At 36.7% G+C, this 13,715-nt stretch overlaps 1 protein-coding gene across 15 annotated transcripts in view; it reads right to left on the bottom strand.

Moving 5' to 3' along the window:
* Positions 1-13,715, bottom strand: part of KMT2C (lysine methyltransferase 2C) — a 303,740-nt gene that overhangs the window by 127,545 nt on the left and 162,480 nt on the right. For all 15 annotated transcript variants that reach the window (XR_001105806.2, XM_021665230.2, XM_021665228.2 and 12 more), the window contains exons 8-9: positions 6,651-6,822; positions 4,691-4,805 (exon numbers count right to left, since the gene is read on the bottom strand). Coding sequence is in view for 14 of the 15 variants with exons in the window: in XM_021665230.2 (XP_021520905.2) it covers positions 4,691-4,805; positions 6,651-6,822 (287 nt within the window). In the remaining variant the exon portion in view is untranslated. The remainder of the gene's footprint in view (positions 1-4,690; positions 4,806-6,650; positions 6,823-13,715) is intronic.

Raw genomic sequence — 13,715 nt, 5'->3', positions numbered from 1 at the left:
TGGGGTTTCACCATGTTGGCCAGGCTGGTCTCGAACTCCTGACTTCAAATGATCCACCCACTTCGGCCTCCCAAAGTACTGGGATCACAGGCGTGAGCCACCATGACTGGCCTAGGGAGTAAGACTTTAAAATCTAGAAGGAAATTCTGAGCAGAAGCAAGATATTTGCATGGTCTTAAAGTATCTCCTCACATACTGCTTTATTAGACACAAATGGGGGGGTGGGGAGAAGAAATTTGGCAACAGCCTAACCAGGTGATTTCCACGAGAGAAAAAGGAATAATGGGTGTTTCCAGCTGTGATACCTTGAAGATGCATCAGCACTTTGCAGTATTCTGGCCTATAATGCATACCTCTCATCTAATCATACGGGAATAGCAAAGACAAAACGGAGAAATTTGTTTGAAAAAAAAAAAAAGTATATTGGGAAGAACTCCGTACTTCAAAAATACCAGTGACAAGAACTAAATCCTAAAACCTACTTGGAGGAAGTGGTAGGTTATGAAGGACATTACGATCAAATGATGTAACTGGAACATGGCTAGTACATTAGATAAACACACTACATTGGTGTAAATTTATGAAGTTGATAGCAGTAGTGTGATTTTGTAAGGATATTCCTATTATTAAGAAATACATATTGAAACATTTAGTGGTAAAAAGGTACAATGTATGTAATTAACCCTCAAATGGTAGGGGGTTGGAGGGAAGAGAGACAGAGACACAGACACAGACACAGACACACGGACACACACACAGAAAGTGAGAGCGGGCATGCCCAACAATAATGAAATGCTAACAACAGATGAATCTAAGTAAATGGGGTATGAGTATTATTTTTATTTTTTCCAACTTTTAGAGTTTGAAGTTATTTTTAAGTTAAAACTTTTTTTAAAAAATGTATTACAACAGACAAACATTCTTGAGATAAAAATGGGAAAAAGAAACCTACCTGACAATCAATAACTGGTTTACAACAAATACCCTGAAAAGATCACCCACATTCCAGCCTCACTAGGGAACAGCCCCAAACTAGACTGACAACGCCTTGAGGGCAAATCAATTTGCCCCAGCATCTCCAGCCTTCACCACAGTGATGCTGACACACAGTAAACACTCAAATGTCAAATGCAAACAAATGAGCATATTATGACCAAAGACTACAGAGAGAACTACAGAAGAATTTAACAGCAGAGGAAGATGATCATTCTTCAAATGAGTCAAAGGACAAACCTTTCAAACCATGAAAAACTCTATGATAACTGTTTCTGTACTTACTTTGTATTAGGTATTGTGCTGGGCACTTTACAGATACCACCTCATTAAATCCAACATCCCTGTGAGGTAAGTACCATTAACCTTCTATATACTTACTTAGAGAAATCAAATAGGTAGCCAAAAATCATAAATTAAGTAACTGAAAAAGTTGGCCAGGTGCAGTGGCTCATGCCTGTAATCCCAGCACTGGGAGATGGAGGTGGGCGGAACACAAGGTCAGGAGTTTGAGACCAGCCTGGCCAACACGATAAAACCCCGTGATTAATAAAAACACACACAAAAAAATTAATTAGCTGGGCATGGTGGCATGCATCTGTAATCCCAGCTATTCAGAAGGCTGAGGCAGGAGAATCACTTGAACACAGAAGCCAAGGTTACAATGAGCAGAGATCACACCACTGCACTCCAGCCTGGGCAACAGAGTAAGACTCCGTCTCAAAAAAAAAAAAAAGAAAAGGAACTGAAAAGCTGCAATTTGACTCGACAGCATAAGCTTTTAACCACTACACTATAGTGCCTTCATAGAACAGAATAAAAAGATTAAGTAGTCAATAGTATTCTCAGAAATTATATAATTCTGTCACCCTAAAAGAGAACAGCAGATTACAAAGAGCAAGTTAGAAAGAGGGCACACCAAACAGTAGACAGAACAAGCTGAGAAAGACATCCAGAAATTGTCTACCAATTCTCAAGATAATAAAAACCATAGTAAAAAAGATTAAGAGCAAGGGAAAAATTAATGAGTAGTTACTAGATATTATTAGAGAGTGTAAAGAAGATAAATTTTTTTAAGTAAATGTGTTTTTAAACATTTACTTAAATGTTTAAAGGTGGGGCGGGGGGACCCACACACATCTCCAGACCTTTAATGGGCCTGACTGGAGACTGACAGTGGTCAGGCAAAACCAATTAATGGAGAACCACTATCAAATACACCCTGGAAGCAAATCCAAACAAAGATCCCAAAGCTTTCAGGAAGAAAAAAAGGATTATGATTAACTTTTTTTAAGGTAAGATTTTTCTTGTGATAGCATAAACTGAAAAAACTGAAGAAAATGTTTTCAGAGTATAAAAAAGAAAAATTTGTAATATGAAACATTATACTAAACCAAGTTCTTATAAAGGGAACAGTCTGTTTCAGACATGTAGGGTCTTAGAAAATTTATAATTCGTTTTAAAGAAACATAACCAAGACTCTGAAAGGCTGAGGGTAAAGTTGGAATTAACAGAGGACGTACTTCATTTTCAAAGAAAAAAAAATTAAATTAAATAAATAAATAAAATAAAATAAAAAACTTCATTTTCAGTGGGGAGTGGGAGACAATTTTTATCTTTAACATTTATAATAATTTACATTCATAAAATGAGATTCTGAATTATAAATCATTGCAGGAAGTAAAAAAGAAAAAAAGAAAAATTATAAGAACAATTTTGCCTCAAAATAGCCAAGCAGTCAGTCTAAACAGTTAGCTCTATTAAGCTTTTCAAACGATATATTTAAAACAACACAAAAGAATCCAAAATAAAAAGATGTGAAAAGATAACCATTCAATTGGCAAACTAACACCCTATGTGGCCATAGTGTCAAAGCAAAATACCTGCCCTCCCTGATCCCCCAACAAAAAACACATTACACAGAATAAAGAATAATTTTATACAGGTAAAAATCATAATATATAAACACTGGCCTGACCTACTTACTAAATAACAGCCACAAGATATTTGTTTAAAAAAATGAGAAACTGATAGGAACAATTAATAGTGGTCAATAGTACCAACTTGTTGCATCAGTGAATCAAAAAATAAGGTAAAAGAACTTCATCTAACTAAATGAAATTAATAAGCACAAATGCTACACCTTTAAAAAGTCGCTACTTCAATTATCAAAACATTTATTTTAAAAAACCCACATTGGTTAAATTCTCTCATTAAATGCAATTAAAGCAGAACTTAACATACTTCAGCGCAACTTAAAAAAAAGAAAGATAAAGTTATTTGGTAAGGTACATACATACATAAACTTACAAATGCAATAAATCTGGCTTCAGCCAAAGCTACAGCCTAAATTAAAGTCAGTCTTACATGTCCTTTTTCCTTAGGGAAGGAAAGAAAATGAATTGCAAATTCAACTTCGTATTAAAAGTTAAAAAGGCAAGTAGAGGAACTGAGTGAAGATAAGAACATAAATACTACAAATCTGTCAACAGCAGAGTTTTTCCTTTTCAGTGAGAAGTCATTCAGCAAGAGATGGGATCTGAACTACCTGAGGAAGCAGGCCAGAGGTCATCACAGTTCTTCAGCCCTCAGGCCCCACTTCCCAAGTAGCCACAGCTGAGCACAGTTACCCAGCAGCTCTATTTTCCGCAGGAGAGAAGGCCCCTCCCATCAATCCCCCACCACTTAGGGAGATGCCTAATCCCCCACCACTTAGGGAGATGCCTAACAAAACTTGCTGAAGACAAGAGAACCCAGTAATACTGCTTCTGGTTCCAGGTGCCAAACCTCACTGGTGGGGGTAGGGCACAGGTGCAGGATCTCTCTGCGTCTGCTCCCACCTCCTCCCTCCTCTAGGGACCCGGCACCTGGGACCTGTGGTTCTGGCCACACCGACTTTCTTTCCCAGGCCCTCTGCCTCCTCACTAGAAAAAGCAGTTCCAAGAAGGGCAATGACAATGCTGTGCCTTCCACTCCCTTGGGCCATCATTGCCTCTCCAGCTCCAGGAAAGACCCGCTACAGGCCCGTGCAGCACCTTAGGGTCATCTCCACCCCCTCAACCTGGCAACTGCAGCAGCCCAGGAAGACTAAGCTTGAAAGCTACCCCGCACCTCAGATTCCAAGGGCCATCTCCACCACCCTACTGCCCCCCACCCAGCTCTGAACACCTCACCCTGGAGGAGCAGAAGCCAAGTGAGGTAGGAAGTTGGTTAGTAAATTCATCAGCATTTTTTATAATAGCTCAAAATTTTTAACAACCAATAGGTGATTCAATAAATTGTGGTACCTCCAGCACTCAGTAATAAAAAGGAATTATTATTGATCTGTGCAGCAATATGGATGAATTTCAAAATAACTATGCTGAGTTAAAGAAGTTAGACCAAAAAATAATAATATATATGCAGCTTTTATTATACATTATAGAAGTGAATATTAATCTATAACGAGAAAGAAGACTGGGAAGACAGGTGGTTTGAACAGCCACAAGGCTTCAAGAGGCACCAGGAAACTTTTGAGAGTGATGACTGTGTTCATTATCTTGAAGAGTGTACGGTGTATTGTATGTCAGTTATATGTCAATAAAGCTGTTTTTAAAAAAGCTGATGGTAATGTACAGATTTGAATAGGTATCCCATTCATCTGTTCTCTATATAAAACATACAGAGAATATTTTTCTGAAAAAAATAAACAACTTACTTTGCATTTCCAGCCATTGGTTGGTACTGATTTCATAACTGGTTGAAGACAAAAAGTATGATACCCTTTGTCACACGTATCACACACTAGCATCTTGCTATCTTCTCCCGATTGTCTAAAAAATAAGATAGCATTAATGATGCCTTATCTTTAGACTTATGTTTTGTAACGTAAGTAATCATGAAAATAATCAGTCCTGCGAACCGCACAGTTCATAAATACCTCAGTATCTGTTTTTGTCTCTGCAGATAATAATAGAGGTAACCTTGCCATAAGGATTACCTCCTAAATGGTAATCTTGACTCACTGCTCACCTATGGTTAACTTGCTCTAGCCATTTTAGGATTCCTGTAGAGGAGGAAGGGTTAAGGCAAGATGAATAGCCTCTGATCTTTACTTTTTTAACATAATTGTTGAGAGGAAGGCACTGTAACTGCTAGGTGCTTCTGTGTGGAAAGGAATAAATCCTTGGCACAGTGAATTGAAAAAACAGTCATATAATGTAAACAGGATCAAATTTGGCATCAGATCTCTATTTGCATTCGTTGCTGTTTTCTTGTTGTGTCACTAAATAAGTTAAAACTAAAGCTCTCTGAGTTGCAGGTATAAAACAGAAATAAAGATTACTGTGAGAAGTAAATGTAATGCAGGTTTGAGCACTCAGAATGTCTATTAAGCAATTAAATACTAAATAATTATTTCAAAATACAAATCTTGTCATAATTATTAAGAATTATACTTGAAAACTTAAAGCCTTTCTCTAAACATTCTTCTGCCCCCAAAGATTGGGCCCCTGTCCTACAGCATTGTCTCTGTCTTGATTTTTGACTATTAATCACTTTCAGATTCTATGATTTTAAATTCAAGAGGAGGGATAAAGAAAAAATGGGGAACGCAAGAGGTGAGAGAGGAATCACTGAATGAAATCTGGGGATAAATAGAAGTCAACAGGAAGATGCGTCAGTAGGCCTCCAATTATTATTCAGATCAACCTCTACATAAAAAGTTGCATGTTTTATCTCTTCAGCTACACTAAAGATCTTGGAGGACAAGTACTCTTCCTTCAAGTTCTTTTAATCCTTCCCAAGAAACTGAGTGCAGATACAAGGTGTTCAATAAATGTTTACTGACATTTTATCTCATTTTTACCAAAATATGAAGGTACATAGTCCTATTTATTCCACATAACTCTAAGATGTTGATTCTTATTTCTTATCAAACTAAATAATAAAAACAGACTGATCATGGCAGTTGGGCAGAATTCTTGCTAGATACAAAAATTCTCAGCCTGTAAACGAAGATGCTGGTAACATCCTCAAATTATCATGCTCATTAGAATCATGGGGGAAGAGAAAGGAAATCACAGAAAAGACTAGAGAAATGACCAAGAGATGGAATACAATAGGAAAAGATAACCCCCTTACAAATTTGTAAATGCCATACAATATTTCGTTTTAGAATTATGCTGACCAGGATCTACTCAAGGTGGCTGACTTTTAGAGAGATGCAGATATACATTAAAATAATAGAACTGTACTTCCTGGAATGGAAATTCAAACACATGACTGATTTTTTGGCTCAACTCTAATAATTAACTTCTGTAGTTAAGAGGTTTAAATCCTATTAAATCTCCTCCCCAGTCCCCCTTAAGAAAAGCTGCTTTATTCTTCTAATGCATGTTTTAAATTGCTAAGATCACTTACTTTTTAAATTGTTGGCAAATTTAAATTAGCTTTTTAGACAACCAGAGCAATTTAAATTATTAAAATCAGTTTTGTTTAGACTTCTTTCAAAGTAACATAAATGTTTATATCCACTGATTTTTTTAAGGTATGATGGAGTCTGAATGAATACAGCTGCAATACGAACAACTTTTATTATATTATACAAACCTTTAGCACCTAATAATAGAGTCCCTGTTAAACTCAATACACAGCTTTGAATTGAGATTAAAACTTACTTGCAGTTCTGGCACACTTTGCACTCAGGACATTGCCAACCTGCACGTTTTAATGGAGTAACCGCTATATCCAGGCACATTCCATGATAGTGCTGACCACAAGTAGTACAAAAGAACTGATCTAAGAGGTCTCCCGGGCTGTCGCACACTGCACAGTTTGCATCTTCCTTCGCTATAATTAACAGTAAAACAATGAAATTGTTGTATAAGAATTTAATATTTTTCTGACTTTACAGTAAAATCACTTGAAAGGATTTGCATGGTAAACCTTTCAGACATTTGAAGTTACTCATATTGAACTGTCATCTAATCAGAAAAAGGTATCAATAAAAACACTGTAGGATATTTAATCTAAATGTAACCACATTAAATTTAATTGTATAGTTTTGCAATTATTTGCAGCTATATCTATCATAAGCAGTTCTTCTTTAATTTTCTATTACTAATGCCAATGATAATGCCAGACATCTAGTTAATGCTCAATATATGCTTACAGGAAAGAACCAAACAAGGAAAATATCAACTGAGAGACGCTTTGCAGTGTAACATAAACATTTTCTTTGGACATTAAATATATTTTGAAATTACAAAATCAGGTAACTCAGGAGACAAAATTAAGAAATGTTAATATCAATTAGATTAAGGTGCTTCTTAAGCATATACAGACTATTCAAATCAAATAAGGGTTTTTTTTAAATTACTAGAAAATGTCTTATGTGGAAGAACATTAAAGACAGAAGCTACATATTCATACACAAACACATTACTTAATATACTAATTCTATATTCATCTATATTAATTTCTAGTTGTAAAAGCATTAAAATCCACATAATTATGGACATCATCCATCCCTAAATGTGGATTAAAAGAAAATGTACTAAGAGTTCTTTTACCCTATAAAACAGAAAATACATGTAAGGATAAATTGCCCTGCCAAATACATAAACTCATGCATATTACAAAATAAGAAGGAAAATAATGTATTCTAACATCGTATCAATCTTAGATAATATATTAAAAATATGCTTGTATATAACTAGTATCACAAAGTACATGAATCTTTTCAATTCTTAAGGGTTTGATCATTCCTATCTATTCTTCTGACTCATGTTCTTTCGTTTCTAGTCAACCATATCATACCAACCTTAGATAATATATATATGTATAAATATGCCTGTATTTAAGAAGTATCACAAAGCATATGAATCACTTTTTTCTTTTTCTTTTTTTTTTTTTTTTTGAGACAGAGTTTCACTCTGTCATCCAGGCTCAAGTGCAGTGGTGCAATCTCAGCTTACTACAACCTCCACCTCTCGGATTCAAGTGATTCTCATGCCTCAGCCTCCTGAGTAGCCGGGATTACAGGGGTGTGCCGCCATGCCTATCTGATTTTTATATTTTAGTAGAGACGAGGTTTGCCACATTGCCCAGGCTGGTCTCAAACTCCTGAGTTCAAGCAATCCTCCTGCCTCAGCCTCCCAAAGTGCTAGGATCACGGGTGTGAGCACCCAGCCTTTTCTCCATTTTTTGAAGGTTTGGTCAATCCTATCCATCCCTCTCTGACTCATATGTTCTTTCTTTTCCAGTTAAGCCACTTGAAACAGAGTAAAAATATATTTCTTTTATTTGTACCAGGAGTCTATAAACTTTTTCCGAAAAGGTCAAGATAGTAAATAATTTAGGCTTTGTGAACCATAGCAGTCTCTGACAAAAAGTCATATGGACTTTTTGTTTTCACTTACACTCCTTTAAAAATGTAAAAATAATTCCTTGCTTCTGAGCAGTACAAAAACAGGCTTCAAAATGTGGGCTGCTGGCTGGACCGCTAACATACTTCACAAAGGCTAGCTTAGCAGCTGCTACTCATCTGAAACTACTTTAGTGAAGCTGCTGATGCCCACAGGAAACCCGATGGTTACGTTTTAGTCCTTGACTTTTTTGCACTTTGCAGCATTTGCATTTCTTGCCACTCCCACATTAAAACGTCCCTTTCCTTAGGTTTCCATCATGGCAACTCCCTCCTATTTTCTCCTTAGGTTTCCCATACTTTCATCTCATCCTCCTTTGCTGGCTTTTGTTACCTATACAATCTTTCTTAATGCTGGAGTTTCTTAGGATTTCATCCTTTTCCTTCTTTCCTAACCCCTATAGTTTGCCTTTGCGATCACATCAACTGTCATGCCATAAAATACCACCATGATTCTCAAATCTGTATTAGCCTTAGGTTTCTTTCATAAGCCCAAACCTTTATTTTTCAAGTCTTACTGGATCTCAAAGCCAGATGTTCTAAAAACACTCAAACTCAACTACTCTAAAGTGAAACTTGTTTAAAAAACCAAAACATACATTTTTCTCAAGAATGGATAAAGGCGGAAACCTTAGTATCACTGTTGACTCTCAGCCCTGACCCAACACATCCAACCAGATAACAATTCTTATTTATTAAACTTCCTATACATAATTCTTCCTTCTATTTTTATAGTTTAGTCTACCATATCAGGTTGGTGCAAAAGTAATTGCAATTTTTGCAGTTATTGCACTTTTAATGGCAAAGACCACAATTACCTTTGCAACAACCTAATATTCTGTCTCACTAAAAAGTATCTTCTGCATCAAATCATCCCTACTTACAGTTCTGACATCCTCTCTAAGTCATTTTCTACACATCCAGAACAATCTTTCAAAGATATATATATCTAATTGTTAACCTCTGTGTAAATTAAAACTCCACCAATATCTCATTTTTCACCTAAAAGAAAATCAGAATTTTCAAGTATGAGGCAAAAAGGCCCTTATCTCCCTTTCCCACTGAATCTCAGAACCACTCACTATTTCATGGTCATGGTGATCGTCTGCCATGCATCTCACATAACACATTGCTTATGTCTGTGTGCTTTTACACATCCTGTTCCCTCTGCTTGAAATTTTGTGTCTTTGTTGTGCTCCCAGCCTTCAAAATTCTGCTCATGGCCAGGCATGGTGGCTCATGCCTGTAATCCCAGCCCTTTGGGAGGCTGAGGCAGGTGGATCACGAGGTCAGGAGTTCGAGACTAGCCTGACCAACACGGTGAAACACCATCTCTACTAAAAATACAAAACTTAGCCAGGCGTGGTAGCACATGCCTGTAGTCCCAGCTACTCAGTAGGCTGAGGCAAGAGAATCACTTGAACCCAGGAGGTGGAGGCTGCAGTAAGTGAGAGTGCACCACTGCACTCCAGCCTGGGCGACAGAGTGAGACTCCATCTCAAAAAAAGACTCTGCACATATTTCCTGAATACCTATTACCACACCCAAATACCCATTCAGTTGTTGAATATTCCTTTTTCCCATATGCTTAGAAGAAACTTCCGTTACATAATCAATTGATTACAGCACAACTCTGCAAACCCTTGAAGGACAGGAACCTTAACCTTTTTAACTTTGTATCCCCAACTGCCTAACATGAATCAAATCTTATTGAACATACTTTAAATGCAGGACTTACTGCTAAAATCACCTTTGAATGTCTCTTTAAGTGACAGGCATTTAAATCAATCTAAAATGGAAGCATCATAAATTAGGTCATTTTTGATAGAAAGGACACAATTGGGATAAATTATGTCTCTCAATATTAAGAGTATGCCAGTATTTATCTTTCAAAATATGTACATTTTAAAGAGTAATCTCGGCTTTTTGCTTATCTTAAAACTTTTAAAAATTGGGGGAAATACTCAACTAACTATCGGAAACTAATTATCAGATATCAATTCATTTCTCTATTATACTTTCCTAGGAATGCTTCTGTGAAACTTCCTAGAGTTTGCTCCCCTGATGCTTCAACTTGCCATGGTAGCTACTAGCCACATGTGGTTTCAACAAGTGAAATGTGATTAGTTCAAATTGAGGTGTGCAGTAAACATAAACTGCACACTAGATTCCAAAATCTTCATAAAGGAAAAAAGTCAAGTATCTCAAAATTTGAAATATTAATATTTTGGAAATACTGAATTAAATGAAATTTATTACAATTATTCCCAAATGTTTCCTTTAACTTTTTAACATACCTACTAGAAAAATTAAAATTACTTATGTCGCTCACATATGTATACCACACAGCACTGTTTTATACAACAAAGCCCACTCTACAACAAGACAACTCTGTCACTGTCACAAAAATCACTTTTTAAACTGTGATGATTTCCACCAGTTCTTTACTGACAACCTTGCTGTGTTATTTGATTACTATGGTAATAAATTAGTCAAAGGAAAACATCCATGTAATACATTTGGTGCAAAAACACTTAATATGCCTTATGTAAAAAACAATAATTTTTTAAAGTACTACACAAAGAAATGAGGTTGGTTCCAACCTTCCCAGTCAGGGAGAAGATGTGTGGGAATACTGAAACAACCTTTTGGAAGTCATGTATACAAAGATTATCCACACTACTGGATAGCTTTGGTGTCATGTCAGAAACAAGTAAGTATATGTATATTTAGACACACATAATATCTGTAAGCCAGAGACATTAAGTTTGAAGCAATAATCAACTAAGAAATTTTTTCTTTAAACAGTTGGAATAGCAAAAAGACAGGCTATAACTAAAGATAATTTGAGAGGACAGGAGTAAAATTCAAAGCCAAATCGATTTGGCTTCTAAGATCACACTTTCAACTACTGATCAAATTGACTCCTCAGCAAACTTTACTACTGATCAGTTAAGGTGATGTGTATCTTGAGTATACACAAAAGTATACATGAAATGGCCAACAGTGGTATACAATGAAGAAACTAAATGAAGTAGGGGGAACAAGGTTCTTATGGCAGGAGAAAAGTCAAAGGAAACAAAATAGTCATCTCTGGAGAAGGTCATTTCCTAAGAGACAGCTGTAAAAAGAGAAGAGATAAAGGAAAAGACAAAAAACATTGAGCTTAAATGACAACAGAGCTTACCATAGATCCTTAAACTTGGAGAAACTATTGCTTAACAAAGTCCAGACAACACATAAGAATAAAAGCATTGGCGAAGAGCAACAAAAGTCAAATAGCTGTCATAGAGTGTCAATTTAAGAAGGACCAAATCAGCACTGCTTTCTAATTTCCATTAACATTATAACACCCAATCATCTGCCAGTTTTTAATACTGGCAGGACACTGGGCTGGGTGATTTGCCTATCAAAAGGAATCTTTGGAAAGAAAAAATTTATCATGGATGTCATCCAAAGAGGCTAGACCTTATCATTGGCAGGTAGGTAAGAAAAGTCAGAGGACTGACAGAATTTAGAATAAAAGAAAAGTAGCAGGACTCAATGTCAAGAAATACAAAAATAACCAAAGAAAAGAGACTGGAGTTAAAGTTTAAGTGAAGTAAAAAGAGTTAAAGCTAAATCATGAGTAAATACACTGAGGAACAGGAGGTGAATTAAGATATGCAGCATTTCCACATTTAAACCCTGCAAAGATTTCTTATTGCAGACTGAATAAAACTTAAACTCCTTTCCTTGCTTACAAAGCCTACATGATCTAGCCTTTGTACACCTTAAGATGTCTCTACTACCCACCTAGTAGGCTACTATGTTCCAAGTACAATGACATGCTGTCTGTTCGTAAATCATGCCAAGTCCATTCCTCAAGGTCTGGGTAGTGGTCTGTTCCCTCTCCCTGGAATGTTCTTTCCTCTTATCTTGCATGAATAATTGGTTTCTTGCCATTCAGCTTTCCTATTCAGGAAGTGTATCTGGTTGTATCTCCTAGATGGATTTTTAGTGTAAAATTTCCAGACAAGGTTAATGTATCCTTGTGTCATCATGAAAATAATGTTGCAGCAATAACCAGCCATCTACCTATGACACAGCACCCTAAAAGTGTTTCCTGATGAAAATCTTGGCCTTCTTGACAAATACTCTCTTTAGTGAATTTCTTTATAATGAGATCTGTGTTTTTGTTAAATTTCTCAACTTTTATAAAAAGATGTCAACCTTACTCTTAACTCAGTCAACTATCACAGCTATTGCTCTGCCCTGAGGCAGCAACAGAAAATATATATACTCAATATGTATTATTATTCTCATAACTTGAGCCTTAGATAGAAGCTGAAACAATTACCTTTTTACAAGCAATTAACAAATATAAGGCACAATGTTAAGTGATTTCCATTCATTGTTTTCATTTAACTCTCTTAATAACCCTATGATTTAAGACAACATCAAAAAAGCATAAAAAGTACTTGTGCCATGACACACAATTAGGATAGGTAGAAATATTTATAAAAGATGTCATAGGGCGGGCGCAGTGGCTCACGCCTGTGATCCCAGCACTTTGGGAGGCCGGGGCGGGTGGATCACGAGCTCAGGAGATCAAGACTATCCTGGCCAACACAGTGAAACCTCATCTCTACTAAAATACAAAAAAATTAGCCAGCTGTGGTAGCACTCGCCTGTAGTCCCAGCTACTCATGAGGCTGAGGCAGGGGAATCACTTGAACCCGGGCAGCGGAGGATGCCGTCAGCCAAGATCATGCCACTGTACTACAGGCTGGGTGACAGAGCAAGACTCCGTCTCAAAAAAAAAAAAAAAGATGTCATCATGATGGTGACAAAACATCTTATATGTAATATTCTCTAAATTATATCCTTGGAACTTAATCCAAGATTATGATCATCTTAACAGAGATGGGTTAGAAAGCTGTGTAGTTAGAGTGTACTGTTTAAGATCCCCAAGGAGGGTGGGGGCGATGGCTGTAATCCCAGCACTTTGGGGGGCCAAGGAGGGTGGATCACGAGGTCAAGAGTTCAAGAGCAGTCTGACCAACATAGTGAAACCCCATCTCTACTAAAAATACAAAAAATTAGCCGGGTATGGCAGTGTGCGCCTGTAATCTCAGCTACCCAGGAGGCTGATGCAGGAGAGTTGCATGAACCTGGGAGGTGAAGACTGCAGTGAGCCAAGATCGAGTCATTACACTCCAGCCTGGGCAGCAGTGCAACACTCCATCTTAAAAAAAGGAAATCCCCAAGGAAAAGAATTTAGTCATTTGGGCCTTGATTTCACACCACTAACTTAGTTTGAAGGCTGTTATAAGAT

The sequence above is a fragment of the Aotus nancymaae genome, unplaced genomic scaffold (assembly GCF_030222135.1).
Source record: "Aotus nancymaae isolate 86718 unplaced genomic scaffold, 86718_ANA_hifiasm-v0.15.2.pri h1tg000002l, whole genome shotgun sequence".
In the NCBI taxonomy this organism is placed as follows: Eukaryota; Metazoa; Chordata; class Mammalia; order Primates; family Aotidae; genus Aotus; species Aotus nancymaae.
This window is presented reverse-complemented; position numbering and strand designations above follow the sequence as displayed.